The 16,449-nt window shown below is 38.4% G+C and overlaps 2 protein-coding genes across 2 annotated transcripts; one reads left to right on the top strand and one right to left on the bottom strand.

Annotated features, from left to right (window-relative positions):
- Positions 1–289: 289 nt before the first annotated feature.
- On the top strand, positions 290–9,091 carry LOC105122796 (uncharacterized). The gene is made up of 9 exons (XM_011022087.1): positions 290–773; positions 1,931–2,017; positions 3,120–3,209; positions 3,995–4,075; positions 4,226–4,420; positions 4,503–6,623; positions 7,226–7,372; positions 7,867–8,252; positions 8,593–9,091. Exons 1-9 carry the CDS (start codon positions 717–719, stop codon positions 8,723–8,725), a joined length of 3,297 nt encoding a protein of 1,098 aa, XP_011020389.1. The 5' UTR covers positions 290–716; the 3' UTR covers positions 8,726–9,091.
- Positions 9,092–9,694: 603 nt separating this feature from the next.
- LOC105122795 (SNF2 domain-containing protein / helicase domain-containing protein / F-box family protein) lies at positions 9,695–16,133 on the bottom strand. Its single transcript, XM_011022086.1, has 9 exons — positions 15,353–16,133; positions 12,104–14,647; positions 11,769–11,982; positions 11,435–11,674; positions 11,283–11,342; positions 11,076–11,206; positions 10,732–10,846; positions 10,284–10,433; positions 9,695–10,162 (listed from the first exon to the last, which is right to left on the bottom strand). Exons 1-8 carry the CDS (start codon positions 15,928–15,930, stop codon positions 10,287–10,289), a joined length of 4,029 nt encoding a protein of 1,342 aa, XP_011020388.1. The 5' UTR covers positions 15,931–16,133; the 3' UTR covers positions 9,695–10,162; positions 10,284–10,286.
- Between the last annotated feature and the right edge of the window lie 316 nt (positions 16,134–16,449).

Raw genomic sequence — 16,449 nt, 5'->3', positions numbered from 1 at the left:
ACTAGTTTCTGTAGTATTATTATTGAACGAATTAGATCCATGAAATAATTAGTAAAATTCTATTTCCAGAAGAATTACCATATTTTTATTCCAGATTGACTGAGTTGGCAAAGAAAAACTTGATTGATTTCTTGAAATTGTGCCTTTTAGGGCACAAAATTTAGAAAAGAAAAAAAAGGAGAAAAGAAAGAAATCAAAATTCGAATATCATTTAAAAAAAATAATCAAATTCAATAATGTTCAATAAACCTCAATTTTTTCTCTCTTAACTAAACAGATTCCCTCTCTCTCTCACTCTCCACTCCACTCTCATTAAAACCAAACAGGCTTCACTTTCCCTAATATTTCCTTTTTCTCTCACTTCCTCTGCAACCAAACACCGCAAAGCCCAATTCCTCGAATCCAGAGGCCGCCGTCGCAGAATCTTCGTTTTCGACATATTCTCTCGTCGTTTTGTTAAAAGCTAATAATCCTTTCCTTTATTCGTCGATTCCGCCGGGTGTTTTTTTCGACGATTCGAGATTGAATCGATTGGTTTTGTTAGCTGATCGAGGTTTTGTTTTTGGTAATGCGAGGGTTTGGAGGAGCTGAGAGTGAGTGATTTAGAGTTTAAATGAGGCAATGTGTGTGTTCGTAGGTGGATTTTGTCGCGGTGGTGGTGATGGTGAGATGTGTAGGGTTTTGTTAGAGTTTTGATTACGTCAAAAACGGAGGGAATGGCTGCTTTGGAGCCGACGTTGAGAGTTGGCCCCTTGGAGAGAGACATTGAATTGGTAATTATATATGTATATTTTATATTTTGTTGTTGTTTATTGATATAATAAAGTGCTGATGATATTGGTTGAGGTTTAGTGAATGTATTTTGATTTATATCTTGGTAATGACTGAGAAGGTTTAGTGTTATGCTTGTATGTTTTTTTATTTTATTTTTATGGTTGTGTCTTTGTGATTAGGGTGCAACGTGGTTGTGTTAAAAGCTCAAGCTTGTAAATAGAGATTTCCTATTAATTGCTATGGATTTTAATAAGTCGAGCATTGATTTGAATGTTTGGTCTCGTAAATTGTTTGAAATTAGTGCAATGGAATTTGAGGTTTTTTTTCCTTTCAAAAAAGCGAAACCGGGTCAAATGTTGTGGAGCTGTTGCTTACTGTTCAAGCTAATAACAGCATGAAGATTCTTGTAATATCTGTTATTTCAATGGGATCGAGTGGTATAACCTTTCCTTTTGTTTGTTCATCAATGTTTGCATTACGAAATGTTAGTATAGGATGTGTGTGGGTCAGCATGTTGTCATATGCGGGTTTTTGGTTGGCAAGTCTTAATGGACTATTCTAGCTGGCTTTTTAGGGTAAGCTAATTGTTTTTGTGCATTTTCTTAAGAGTACATGAATGAGTCTTACATGAGCATTAACACATGAGTGCTAGTGATGTTAGGATGCATGCCAAAGCATCAAGACTCAGTGTTAAGACATGCATGCTTTTCTGGAATTTTTCAAAGAATTGCGATAGTATATAAATAGATAGTCAACCAAATGCTATTAGGGAGTGTTCATATCTCTCTGCATCAATGAGTTGTAAATATTCACTCAAATGGAAAACATTTCACGGGCTTAATACAAAATACCTCTAATTGTTGCCTCTTGGCTGGGTAGTGAACCATACCCATTTATTTCTATAATAAAAACCAAGTCTTATGTTGGTGTCTGGGATAAGTGAAAAAAGGATTTGAGTAAATCATGGATCATGAACTTAAAAATAACTGAAGAAAAAACAGACAAGAACCTGTGTATTGTGAGATATAATCATGCGGCTGCACCATTAGATGTTTCTCCATGATGAGAAATATTTCTACATCTCCTGAATTCTGACTTATGCAGAGCCTGCTTAGTTTATTTTCAGTTGATTTTCTTGCTGCATTCTTTGCCACAGGCCATCACTGCTCTTAAAAGAGGCACTCAGTTGCTCAAGTATGGCCGTAGAGGGAAGCCCAAATTTTGCCCCTTCAGGCTGTCAAATGTAAGATTATATTTAAGGCATGCTTTTAAATGTTACCTTTTCTCTTTCTTATTTTGAGCCATATCAGTATGGGATAAAGAAATTTGTGGTTAGCTATTTGTGTTTGTTTCTTTTCCCTCAATGGAAGCTAGCTATGGTACTGCCTTGTCTTCAAGTAGATCGATTTGTAGGTTTATTTGCGTCTGTTAATCTGTTTTTATGACGCATGCTCTGATAATAGCATATTTTTATGGATGTTTGGTAATTTTTGCTTCTCTTTACCAAGTTTAGATTACAATGCAGTGTTGAGAATTGGATGATTTAGAAAGTGCCTTTGTCTCTGAATGCGTTAGTCTCATGGAAGGTTAAATGAATAAAATCTTAGCAGAATATGCTTCCAGAAGTTCTAAAATGGTGATGGTATTGTGAATGAATAAAATTAGGTCTACTGTTTCATAAAATCTTAGCAGAATATGCTTCCAGAATTTCTAAAATGGTGATGGTATTGTGAATGAATAAAATAAAGGCAGTAGTGGTGTTGTCATCAAGGTAGAAAAGCAAGTGTCCTAACCCTTATATCCATGGAAATAAAGGCCTCCAGGGCTCTATGAAGAAAATGCCCCAGTGGCATCGACTTTTACTTTGGACTTGAAAACTAGAAAGATCTTTAGCTGGTTATCCTGCACAGCACAGCACCTCTCCTCTGTTTCTATGTAAACATGGGCTTGCTGGAGAAAATGAAGATCTATTAGATTGATTATTGAAGCTGAAAAATGTGAGTTAGTGATGAGGCTTATGATGGTGCTGATCTTGCTGGCAGGCCACTTGGTTTTCCTAACCTTGTTCTGTGCTGCTTCCTAATCAAAAGATAAGAGAGCACCTTTCCCTGCAGTTTAAGGTTTCACTATCAATGTCTGAAGGCATGCATGCAATTTAGTAACTTTTCTCCCTATTATTTTTATGCCAAACTCTATGATGTACTTTCATAGGCGCTGCATCTAATTGCTGCAAGGCAGTTGGTAATTTATATTCTATTTGATGTTGTTGGATATTGACTATTGAGCTTTGCTTATTAAATTTATGTATGCTGTAATACGTATGCCTTTGCTTTTGGTTCATTCAGGATGAATCTGTTCTAATTTGGATATCTGGGAAAGAGGAGAAGCATCTTAAACTAAGCCATGTCTCCAGAATTATCCCTGGTCAGCGCACTGTAAGTTTATCCATATCGAGATCCTGGTCAACTTTTGTATGGTGCTTAATGCAGTAGCCCATGCTTTTCATAGTTTTGCAGCAAATCATTTTTTTTTAATTTCAAGTTAATAATCATTTTAGTGTGAATAACTTGAGTTTCGAAAATGGTTGGGGTTCAGTAGCCTTCGCATATTGATGCTTTGCTTTGCACTTCACCAGATCAGGGATGTATGTTCATAAGAGTGCAAAGTTTCGATGAATGAATCTGTCTATTTTTATGTGACATAGTGGAAAGGAGATTGCAAGAATACTGGTTATGTTACTTTATCAAATACTATGACATTTGAAACTTTGATTTTAGAATTTACTTTGAAGCAATGCGTTTATGTGCATGTACTGTCTTCTAGCTTTCAAAAATCTGTAATATTCATTCCTAGGAAGAGTTGTGGGGGCATTTTTTGTTATATAGAAAAATGGTTTTTGATGGACACTTCATTTTTGTGATGTTTTCTACATTTACCTTGAATATTGGATCTAACAACAAAATCATGAGGGACAGTGAAGCTATGCTTGAAAATTATTTATTTTTTATGTGATTTTTTATTTTATGTGATTCATATATTTTGTCTGCTTCCAGTGTTTATGGCTTTTGTTTTATTCTTTCTTTCCCCTTGAGAAAATATGGAAATTACATCCTTTTGCTTGTAATTTTCTGATAGTTTTTCAATTACTTTTAAGATTTAATTTTCATTTTATTGGAACCATGATTTACTAGCTGATTATTCTCAATTCTGCTTACTACAGCCAATTTTTCAGAGATATCCTCGTCCTGAGAAGGAATACCAGTCATTTTCTCTAATATACAGTGACAGGTCTTTAGATTTGGTAGGCATATTCTTTTTAAAGTTCTTTGTCATCAAAGTCATGCCATGTTCAAAATTTTTGGGAGTCCTCTTTCTGTATTTGCCCAACACAGTTCCTTTACGGATTAGCTGAAAATTTTGATAATCTGCTTATCATGCTCTGTTTTGCCAGATATGCAAGGACAAAGAAGAAGCTGAAGTATGGTTTACTGGTCTAAAGGCACTAATATCAAATCGCCAGATTTGGAAAAAGAGAGAAGAAACTAGAAATGATGGACTTTTATCGGAGGCAAACAGTCCTAGGGCATACACCCTTAGAAGTTCTCCTTTGAGCTTTGCATTTGGTAGTGATGATAGTTCACTGAAGGTACTGTTCTATGTTCCTTCATTCTCAAAATTACGTTTTGCTGCTGTGTGCTTTAATGTAAATTCTCTTGGTAATGATATAGGATGGAATGGATCCTCTTCGTCTTCGTACGCCATATGACAGTCCTCCAAATACTGGTTTAGAGAAGGCATTGTCTGATGTAGTATACACTGCGCCTCCTAAGGTTTTATTTCCACTAGAATCTGCTTGTGCGCCAGCTCAGTCTCAGTTATCAGTGGGCTCAGATGAAACAACAGGGCGTGCAAAGGGTACAAACACAGATAATTTTAGGGTTAGTTTATCAAGTGCTGTTAGCTCATCAAGTCAAGGCTCTGGTCGTGATGAAAATGATGCATTAGGGGATGTTTATATTTGGGGGGAGGGTACTGGTGATGGCATTCTAGGTGGTGGAGTTCATAGAATTGGAGGTTCTGGTGTTCAGATGGATTCTTTTGTGCCAAAAGCTTTGGAATCTGCAGTTTTACTAGATGTTCAGGCTATAGCTTGTGGTCGGCAACATGCTGCTTTGGTAACAAAACAAGGGGAGGTTTTCTCTTGGGGAGAGGAACTAGGAGGCAGACTCGGACATGGTGTAGACTCTGATGTTTCACATCCAAAGTTTGTAGATGGACTAAAAAATTTCAATGTTGAACTTGTAGCATGTGGAGAATATCATTCTTGTGCAGTAACACTTTCTGGTGATTTGTACATTTGGGGTGGTAATGCTTATAATTTTGGACTTTTGGGATGTGGAAGTGAAGCTACTCAGTGGGTTCCAAGAAAGTTGGATGGACCACTTGAGGGAATACATGTCTCATCAGTTTCATGTGGACCCTGGCACACAGCTGTTGTAACCTCTGCTGGCCAATTGTTTACTTTTGGAGATGGAACCTTTGGGGTTTTAGGACATGGGGACCGCATAAGCGTGTCAATACCAAGAGAGGTTGAGTCCCTTAAGGGCCTCCGCACCATGCGAGCAGCTTGTGGTGTGTGGCACACAGCTGCAGTTGTTGAAATCATGGTTGGGTCATCAAATTCCAGTAATTGTTCTTCAGGAAAGCTCTTCACATGGGGAGATGGAGATAAAGGTCGTCTTGGGCATGGTGATAAGGAAGCTAAACTGGTGCCCACTTGTGTTGCTACTCTTGTTGAACCCAACTTCTGTCAAGTTGCCTGTGGTCACAGCCTCACTGCTGCACTTACAACTATAGGTCAGGTTTACACCATGGGAAGCCCTGTATATGGTCAATTGGGGAATCCCCAAGCTGATGGCATGCTCCCTACTCGTGTTGAGGGAAAGCTCATGAAAAATTTTGTTGAAGAATTAGCCTGTGGTGCTTATCATGTTGCAGTTTTGACCTCAAGAACTGAAGTTTACACATGGGGAAAGGGTGCAAATGGCAGGCTAGGTCATGGTGATGCAGATGATAGAAATTCCCCATCTGTAGTTGAAGCTTTGAAAGACAAACAGGTTAAAGGTATTGTCTGCGGCACTAGTTTTACTGCAGCTATCTGTCTTCATAAATGGGTATCCGGTATCGATCAATCAATGTGTTCGGGTTGCCACCTCCCATTTAATTTCAAACGGAAACGGCACAATTGTTATAATTGTGGGCTTGTTTTCTGCCATTCATGTAGTAATAAAAAGTCTCTCAAGGCTTCAATGGCTCCAAATCCTAACAAACCTTATCGTGTCTGTGATAATTGTCTTAGCAAACTTAGAAGAAGCTCTGAAACTGACTCTTCAGTTCACTCTGCTCTTAGTAGAAGAGGAAGTGTCAATCAGGGACTAAATGAAGTTGCAGAAAAGACTGAAAATTCGAATTCAAAATCGCATGCTAAGCTTGGAAGAAACTTCTCTATGGAATCATCTAAAGAGGTGGAAAGTATATCTTCCAGAAGAAACAGGAAGTCAAACACCAATAGCATGCAGGTTTCACCCTCTGGAAATGATGTTTCTCGGCGCAATACATTTAATAACTCTAAATCATTTGGATCCTCCAAGAAATTTTTCTCTGCTTCTCTTCCTGGATCAAGAATTGTGTCTCGAGCAACATCTCCAACATCAAGACGATCTAGTCCCCCTCGTGCTGCAACACCAACCCCAACTCTCTCAGCTAATGAGTTGCCAAAACTAGCTGTGGATGGTGCTGGGAGGTTAAATGACAGCCTGCGTGAAGAAATTGTAAAATTAAGAGCTCAGGTAGACATAAATTAACTCTTATGATTTCATTAATCTGTTCCTAAATTTCTTGTTTTGAGCAATAATAGATGTACCCAGGCCCTCATGCATTAACTTAGAAATTTATCGTCTGTGGCTGAACATGTATTGTCTAAAACATTTTCGGTAAGATAGCAAGTGTATATGTCATGCGGTATGATACTGCGTAAAATTATATCAAGTCTCCTTATTAACAGCTAGAGAAAAACTGTCTTGTCCTATGGCATAAATCCTTTTGTTGTTGCATTGAGAGTCTCTTTTTTATCCTTTGGTTATAGCTTGTTGTGAGTTTCTTTGCTTGCTTCTTTATGCTTTAATTTTCCCTGTGTGGACATGGACAAAGTGTTCTGCAATATTTTTTTTGTCACAATTAACATAAAGACAAAGGTCTGTGCTGGGGACAGGTCTAATTTTGAAATTGCTTATGATCATAGTAACTATGGTTAATGATTTGGTTAGATTAAGATCCAGTTTAGAGATGCATGACCATAATGAAACAACAGTATATGGCTTTAGTGACTTTCTACTGGCCATATCATTGTGCTTGAAAAGTTTGATTAAGGCTGACTGTTTGTGTAATGTAGGTTGAAGAGCTTACAAATAAAGCTCAGCTTCAGGATGTTGAGCTGGAAAGAACAACCAAGCAGTTGAAGGAGGCTATTGCAGTCGCGGAGGAGGAAACTGCTAAATGCAAGGCAGCAAAGGAAGTAATTAAGTCACTCACGGCCCAAGTAAGTTAAAAACTTGAGTTTATAACTTCCTGGTCCTACTGTAGATAACTAATTTTACATCACAAGTAACCTTAGGCAAGAAAGTTTAGAAATGTGCACTAAATGTATGGTATCTTGCATTGACTAGACTGGTCCTAGATTTGACAAGAGCAAAGTTTGTTTGAATCTCAAAAAGTAGGTCCAGAGGACAATATTTGCACAATGCTTTTGATATTATATGATTGTATTTGGGAATCTCTAGAACTAGACCGATAGATGTGCATCATGTCCACCTTAGGGATGTGCGGGCTATGAGTTGCCTGTTGAAAATAAATTAAATTGCCTGTGTCGTCCTAAATACTAAGGTTGACATAAACTTGTGTTGGAAGTGTCCTTGCCGTATGAATGGTGATCTGGTGATCGACCGGGAGCTCATGAGCATACTAGAATTTTGTAGGTTTTTTAATAGGTCAGCTGTCTACTTAATTTATATGTGATTAATCTTTTTATTATAGTTGAAAGAAGTGGCTGAAAGGGTGCCTTTTGGAGCATCAAGAAACAGCAACTCGCCCTCTTTTTATCACTCTAGCAGCCCTACTCCATGGGATGTTTCTCCTGGAATTCTTGAGCAACTCAGTAGTCCCACAGCATGTCATGAACAAGATTCAAAAGGATCAAACAGCCTGGTAATGTCGAATGTGTCAGGTACTACTACTACTAATCAGACTCCACATCACTCTGAAATGACACAGATAGAAACAACAGTGAGGAATAAGAACAGAATAGCAAAAGTTGAACCCACTAATGGCGATGAATGGGTTGAACAAGACGAACCAGGTGTATATATTACCCTTGTTTCCTTGCATGGAGGTGCGAAGGATCTCAAACGTGTCCGCTTCAGGTATTCTCAAGTCATTACACTCTATTATCCTGTTCTCTTCCACTCCCCCCCAACCTGGCCCCCTTCTATGATTGCTTTGCATCTCCACTCTTTAACAACAAGGTAACTACTTGGCCCATGATATTTTCCAATAATGTAATGTGGCCCTGCGTCCTTAACTAAGGTGGTAGAGTTCCTGGCTGCTTTCAGGCCCACTTTTTGCAAATAGATGAGTTTGGACCAACAGGTTTCTGTACTGTTGGAAGCATCCGAGTGGGGAACTAAATCATTGTAACTTTATAATTGCTCTGTCTTTATTCGAAATCTAATGCTATTGTATTTTGAACTCCTTTTGCTGCAGTCGGAAGCGGTTCAGCGAAAAACAAGCAGAACAATGGTGGGCAGCCAACAGAGCGAGAGTATACCAGCAATACAACGTTCCCATGGGTGACAGGTCCATTGTTAGCGTGGGAAGGGAAGGGTTAACTCAATGACCTGCGACGTCTAACACGCAACTTGACTCACATTTTGCCAGTGCAATTCTTTGCGAGATCTGAAATTCGTTTTCAATTTCTGCTCGAGATTGGAATATGGAGGAAGCCGAGTTTTTTTTTTTTTTTCTAGAGGGTGGAGGTGGGTGGAAATGTTTTCTCCCCACAATCTCTTGCATTCGATTTCTTCCCACAAATGTATCCATACTTTCTCTCTTCCTATAAATTTTTTTCTGAGGGAAGTGTGAAAACTCGCTAGGGGTATGTAAATTCTTTTTAAGTAGGTCGCTGACTTCAAAATCAAACACAGCTGCCTTGTAAATTCAGAAGCAAAATACTATACAGATTGTCTGCCATTCCTTGACTGAATGCGTCTTCCTCAGTTTTTTAAATCTTAAAATGTAAAGGATATATAGGGTTTTGGGAAAAAAAATATTAAAAAAAATTATGAAGTTATAATTATAAGATTTTTACTGGATCAAAGTTTTTAAAATATTTTTAGTTGATATTTTATTCAAATTGAATAATAATTAAATTTGCTGAGGTTAATATTATATATTTTTAATGAGAAAAAAGTAATTGTTTCCCTAAATTGATATTTAAAATTAACAACCAAAAAAAAGTTTTTTATTTTTTTACATGCTTCGTGTCATATGATGCCTGCATGTCCCGTGTCATATGATGCCTGCATGTCCCATAGTTTCTGGGCATGTGCCAAATTAAACACTTGCCAACACGTTCCGTTCCACGAGTGGTCTAACCCCCCCGGCACACATCATCCTTGGTGTTGTTTTTTCAATTAAAGATATTTAATATTCCTATCTCTTTTTTCTAAGATGGTGCGGGGGAGAATTCTCCCGTCAATCGCACTAATTTTTTGATGTTTTTTTTTTCCGCCAATGTCAGAGACAAATAAAGATGCATCTTCCAATCCATCTTTATATTTTGAAAGGTCCATGTCATAGCAAACAGTTTCATCCATCTATCTTGTGGAAAAATAAATCAATTCAGAAGCTTTGAATAACATGATTTTGTCGTTCATTCCTGTACATAACTGGGTATGATTGTTACAAACAACTAAAGTAGTTTCTTCAAGTTCTCTCCCACCTACCAAATACATGTACATCCCCAAGGGTACAGAATGGACAAACAGGAGCCAAAAAAAAAGGCTCTTTGAAAATGAGGGTCAAGGTTTTGTTGTTGGGGTATCCTAAGAGATTAGTCAAGGAATAGATAGAGAAAAAATTTCAATTAGCACTTGTTCCCAGCTGTGAATGGCAAACTCTGCCATTTATACTTTCAGAAACAATGAATCAAAAATAATCTGCCCAGGTTTTTCAAACAGAAGGAGTGGAATTATTTGAATTCAACTGCCACATATATCACTTGATTGAAATCATCATCAGCACAACGTATGGTGGCTCGAGATCATCACAAGAACTGCACAGAGAAAGATAACAGCAGTTTTTGTTACACCAGCAGGATAAGCACATAAGATTTGCAGTTATAAGAACATATAAGATAATTAGGTCTCCAGATAAGGAAAAAAATTATCCGTTACCTTCTACACTCTTGAACCTGTATGCACAAAGCTAAGGTGGGCCAAGTAGTTGCTCTCAGCAAAATCATGTAGAGATCGATGGAGCCGTGCCCCTTCATGGTCAGTTTTACTTGACTCTTCTTTCAAAACTCTTCTACAACCATCAACATCCTAAAGGAAAAGCAAGTCAAAAATTAAACTGGGCCTTGAGTCCTCAATTAGATGAAAAGGGCATGTGATGAAAAATCCAAAGCAGGGGGAGGGTTAAGTCACGGATTTAGCATAAGAAAGATAAAATCTTTTACTAATCCTTTAAAGCTGCAGAAAAATACAGACATTAAAGTAATGGTTGCTAACAGGTTAAATAACAAAATAGTGACATAAAAGAAAGGGCAATCAGACCAAAATCAACAGTTTGGCTTATATATTCTCATTAAATAAATAATAAAGGAGCTTCTACATCATCTACCTGTAGGAATTCTAGCATTTGCTGCTCAATTGTACCACGCATTGCTAAAGTCTCCACATTGATGGGGCGAGTGGCGCCCATCCGATGAGCTCGACTTATCACTTGTTCTTCCATGCTGATAGCATTTCAACAAAGAAGAATTTTTAATTAACAAAAAAAAAAGAGTAAACGAGGGAGAGACAGAGAGAGGTGTGTCAAGCATTCTATTCAACAAAAACCATTATTTTTCCATATAGCAGCGTGATATTGTGGCTAACAATACTGAAATCAGGATGCAAGATACCTATTAGTAAGAACAGAAAAGAGAAATAATGAACAGTTTAGGATTTGAAAAAAAATGCTACCTTCTGTCCCAGATTGGCTCCATTAAGAATACATGAGTTACAAAGCTCAAATCAAGACCCAATGCAGCACTGCCATCCATTAACAGAGCCATACAAGTGGCGTCATGCTGGAAGGTGGCCAGTGATTTCATCTGAATAGCCAAGGAATGTATCAAGAAAAAGGAACAGGAACAAAACAATAAAAAGTAGACAAACTAATTTCAATACCTTGTTGATTTGAGGCATTGGACTATACATTCCAGCAAATTTAATACCAGCAAATGCTAACTGGCCGAAGAAAAGAAGGCCCAGGATCATTACACTTTTGAGGAAAAGAAAAGGCCACACTTGGTAAGAACTCATAATGCAATCATAAGTACCTGCTGTTCTATCACATGTATATGCTCAAGAAATTGAGAAAATATTATAACTTTCTCCAAGGCTGCCTTGTTAACACTAAAGCAGTCCGGCTGAAGCACTACACTAGAAACACTTATTTGAGTATCCTTGTCAATGGACCAGCTACTCTCTCTACTGGCCTCCTGCAATGCTTTCAGCTTCTGTACAAGGTAAGCAACTTTACTGCTAGATGTTGACTGCCAATCAGGATCCCAGTCATCCTGTACAAATACCAGAAAAATAAATGTGACAATGCTTCCTGCGAATCCTTTATACATAAAAAAAATTATTTCAAAATGAGGGAAAAATACTTGCCTGTTTATAGGAAGGTTGCAACTCGATAAGATCTTTGGGGACAGGCCACTTAGGGTTTGGATTTTCTGGTCGGGTCAATATTTCTGGACTTTGCATCTCATATGAGTAACCACAGCCAGGAAAAGTACACTTTTCACTATCCAAAGCAACACAATCAGGGCACAAAAGATGCCTACATGGCGTGATGAAAGGTAGACGACACCATTCCTTGCATCTAAACAGCAAAGAGGAAAGAAGAAAAAAAAACAAATGTGCAAAATCAATGGTGGTAAACCCATGTCAGAAGATATCATGTTAATATTCAGAGTGAAGCAAAAAAGAGCTCTAAAAGTTACCTGAGACAGTTACCACCATACTGAAGATAGTATTTTATCAAAGCATGCTCCTCTGAAATGGGATCAAGTCCTTTTTCAATCAGAATATCCATTGTTTCCTGAATATCTTCACCAACTTCTGCCACTTTAATATGCCCTGCCACACAACAAGATAGCCTGACATTTCTAATAAGGGTACTTCGAAACTTCCACTGCTTTGGGTTAAGCAAACTCTCAACATGAGAAGGATCATTCCAGTCAGCAGTTAGAATATTACGTCGCACAGTAACTACCAATTCATTATAGCTTCTTGCATGATCCTTGGTAAAATTGAGGAATGTCACCTTCTTGATGCATGGAGGGATAGTTTTCAAATCTGTCTTCCTAGAACTAATCAAGCATCTGTGGAGCAAATGCAACAAGCGTGAGCGACCTTCTTCCATCTCGGCTTCAAATGGTCTAAGAACGCCGGCTTCCCATGACTTTTGATTCAGCCCATACACTTCCTCCTGTAGAAACTTAAGCATTGGCTGGAGATGAGACAACTGACTATTGGGTGTGTTAGGTGTTGGAGTTCCCGTTAGTAACCAGCGATTTGAAGCCATCAATGACATAGCCATTTGCAATTTGTTTGTCAAGCTCAGACTAGAGCCAAGGGTATGTCCCTCATCTAACATGACCCGGAGAAAATGCACTTGCATCAGAGGACTTTTTTTCCTGGGACCCCACTCAGCACTTAATCGACTGAAGGTTGTTATAACAACATCATAATCCCATGCCAGACTGTGAGCAGAAGGCTTTTTATGATTAGTCCAGACACAGAGCCGCAACTGGCCAGGTTTGACATGCTTTTCTATCTGGGTTTTCCAATGATCAACTAGATTTGCTGGGACAACAACTAGGGTTGCTCTTGATAAATATAACCTGACAGAATCCAACGGCTTGCAGATAGCAATTCTAAAAGCAGCCAAATCAAATGCTAAGTTTTCAAGTTTCTGCGGGTAACACCACTTACTCGCTCCCTTTTCTACCCTCCGTACAAGACCAAATGCTTCAAATATTTTATGAAACCCACGGGAATCTCCACCACCAGATACAGAACCAGTACCTACAACCGGACTTGCCAAACCAATTGTTTCCATTAAAGAAAGTCTTTCTGGAGAAAGTTTAGCCAGCCAAGTCAAAGCTTTCTTGGTTTTAGAGTTTATCATGGAATAGTGCTCCTTGAGAACACTAATGAAAAATGACACATTTTGCTCCTCCCCCCCTGAAGTTCCTTTGGTGTGAAATCCAGGTACATGAGTTAAGGAACAGCTGTCATCCCAAGCTTCTTCAGCATCTCTACAACTCTGACGTTCAGGGTTTGTATTCATGCTACAAAACCATGCAGCATCAGTATCTGCTACACTGCTTGTAAGCTTCCTCCACTTTCTGCATGCATCGCATTGAACCCAAGTCTCATTAAAATCCCTAGAATGTCCAGTAATCAAATTCAACCTGTGTACTCTATCATGCCGTTGTTCCTCTGAGACATATATAGGGGCATTAGAACGATGCTTCCTCCTTTTCTTGTTACTAAAAACAGGTGTTTCATCATATTCATGAAGAAGATTTCTCTTCACGCGACTCAATTGAATTACACGTGCTGTTTGATCTGAAGATGGAGCTGGTGATGATTCCATTCCTTTAACTGGACAAGAATTGCTAAACCCCTCAATCTGCTGACCTGGATCATTCATCAGAGTGGATTTATCCAAAGATAATTGTCCCCTGCGTGCACTCTGGTTCATTACCCTTTTTGCCAGGGGTGTGTTATTAGAAGTGAAGTTTCTGCCATCAACCTCATAATAGCCACATCTCTGTTCTCCATTATGTGCACACCAGGTTATTTGAACTCCATCTGGTGGGTCAGCTACTGTTCCTCTTGTCTTCAGAATAAGAGAAAGGGCAGTGATAGTCTTTCCTAAGCCAGGTTCATCACAGAACATTCCCCCACGAAAGTCTCTTACAGTTGGAGCTCCTCCAGTAATTATTTCACCAGAAACAGTACTTACATGAAATGTAAACCCATCTTCTGTGGATAAATTAGTGTACAGAGGATGTGGCAAGACTTGAGCATTCCGCTCGCGCTGTAACATCCACTCAACTGCTGCCTGCTGATGAGGAAATAATTTAAGTTTCATACATGGCATAATTGAAACAGCCAGGGATCTCAAGTGGTGACAGGTTGCAGAAACCCTGACAAGGTCCTTTGGACCAAGTGCAGAAAGAATGCTCATCAAGATATCACCAGTTAAGTCCCAAATACCAGATTCCAAATAGTTATCCGCTGGTTCTACTCTTGAAGAGTAATACTGTTCCTTATTTTCTGTGCCGGGTAAACCCTTAAAAATTTCATGAAGTTCAAAACGCTTTTTGCTTGAAGAATCAGGGACATCACAATGCAAATTGCATCCAAGAACATGACAACCAGAAAGATTCCAAATGCTCCTAAGATCTCCAAAAGCATTTTTAAAATACTCTCCTCCATCAACAAGAATGGACCTCCTCCTCTCCCAATCGCAACTGCAAACTTCAACCGTGTTACCAACATAGATAACTAATGAAAAATCAAGAAAACACTAAATTAAAACATTGCAATTTAACCAAACATATAGCAGTTCAACTCCACAACAAGATTCAAGAAAAGAGAAGATGCGTTGCTAAAGGACAACTAAACTATCAAGAATATATATATTGTCCAGATTCTAAAGCTAAAAATGTCTAACTAAGTTAGATCCTGTGCATCCTCGAACCAAAAGTCTAAAGCCAAGCAGCTAGAGAAATTTTGTTACCTAACGACCATCAGCAATTTCAACAGTCCATCCACTAAAGTACAAAAAGAAAATAAAAAAACCCTCCAGGTTAGCCGCATATTGCTACTTGAACACAAAATTACACTATCTATACTCAGAAAAACCAATCTAAACTCAATTGTGAAACGCCTTCAACACTTAGCTAAATAGTGAACAGACAAGTGCAGCAAAACTAGAAAAAAAATCCAGAAAAAAAAAGGAAAGGAAAAGGAAAACCCACATTGTAAAATAAATTCAAAATTGAGTTAAAAAACACTACTCCTTTTGCAAAGCTAGGAGCTTTATCCATCTCATTTACTTAAACACACACATGGAAGAAGACCAAATCATACATTACATCTCAAATTAACTAAAAATAAAACAAACCCACGCTATAATAAACGAAACCCATAAAATAAAACCCAAAAACACAAACCTCAGGTGCCGAAAGAGAGATCCAGCAATTGGCCCAGACTTAGGAAACTGCCAGCCGGACCAAACCGAAACCGGCAAATAAACATCAACAAGCACCACCACTCTCACTTCAACAAACTCACCCTCACCCTCACCCTCACTCTCAGCAACATGCAACACACGCGCTAAGATCTTAACACACTTTTGCATCACAAGCGCGCGAATTTGATGCACTACGCTCACACTACCATTCACCATCCCAATTCCCCTCCTCCCTACTCTCTTCTTCTCCGCCACTGAATTACCGCTTTTCTTCAAACAACTCCCCCTCTTCGCCATTCCCTTCTTCTTCTTTGTCTTCTTCCCAGCCGCATTACTGTTCTCTTGAGGAGAAACCGCGCCGTTCTGGCGGCAAGGATTGGAAAGAGGAGACAGAACGACGTCGTTTAGGGATTTGAATCTGACTTGCTGGTGGCTTCCGTCAGTGATGAGATGGCAACGAGAAAGGAAAGGGAGTGGGTGTGGTGATGTGAGAACTGTACAGAGGTAACCGCAGAGTTTGTGGTATGGGTAAGGATCATCATCATCGTAATCACCCATTGTCAAATTTAAATAAAATTAGGGCTTGTTGATTTGGGGATTTTTATTTTGTAACGTGAAAACTTGGTTTTTATTAGGGAGGGAGGGAGGGAGAAGCGGAAAGCTCAGGAACTGGAGGCGGGGCTTGTTTGGGAGAAATTTTCCGTTGGTTTTGATGGTTTTTTTGGGTGAGGTGAGGGCGTGGCGGCGGGCGGTATTTTTAATTAAAAGTGTGAGGTCATTAATTAATATTTGTGTTAGCAGATGCATCTAATCCGTCTAGCTTTCGGAATATTTTGTTTTGCTCCTTGTAATTTAAAATTGATTGAAATTAATCCTAATAGAGAAATAGGCTTCTTCTCAACCCCGGCTTCACAGGTGGACTGAGTAATTGTTTGTACGCATGTTATTTCTTAAAGTTTTTTTATTTGAATATTTATTAAGATAATATTTTTTATTTTTAAAATTTATTTTAATTTTAATACGTTAATATAAAAAAATAAAACTAAAATATTTCAAAAACTTTTAAAATTATAGCAT

This window comes from Populus euphratica, unplaced genomic scaffold, assembly GCF_000495115.2.
Source record: "Populus euphratica unplaced genomic scaffold, PopEup_1.0 scaffold8.1, whole genome shotgun sequence".
NCBI classification, from domain to species: Eukaryota; Viridiplantae; Streptophyta; class Magnoliopsida; order Malpighiales; family Salicaceae; genus Populus; species Populus euphratica.
The sequence above is the reverse complement of the archived record's forward strand: the minus strand, read 5'-3'. Positions and strand labels throughout refer to the sequence as shown.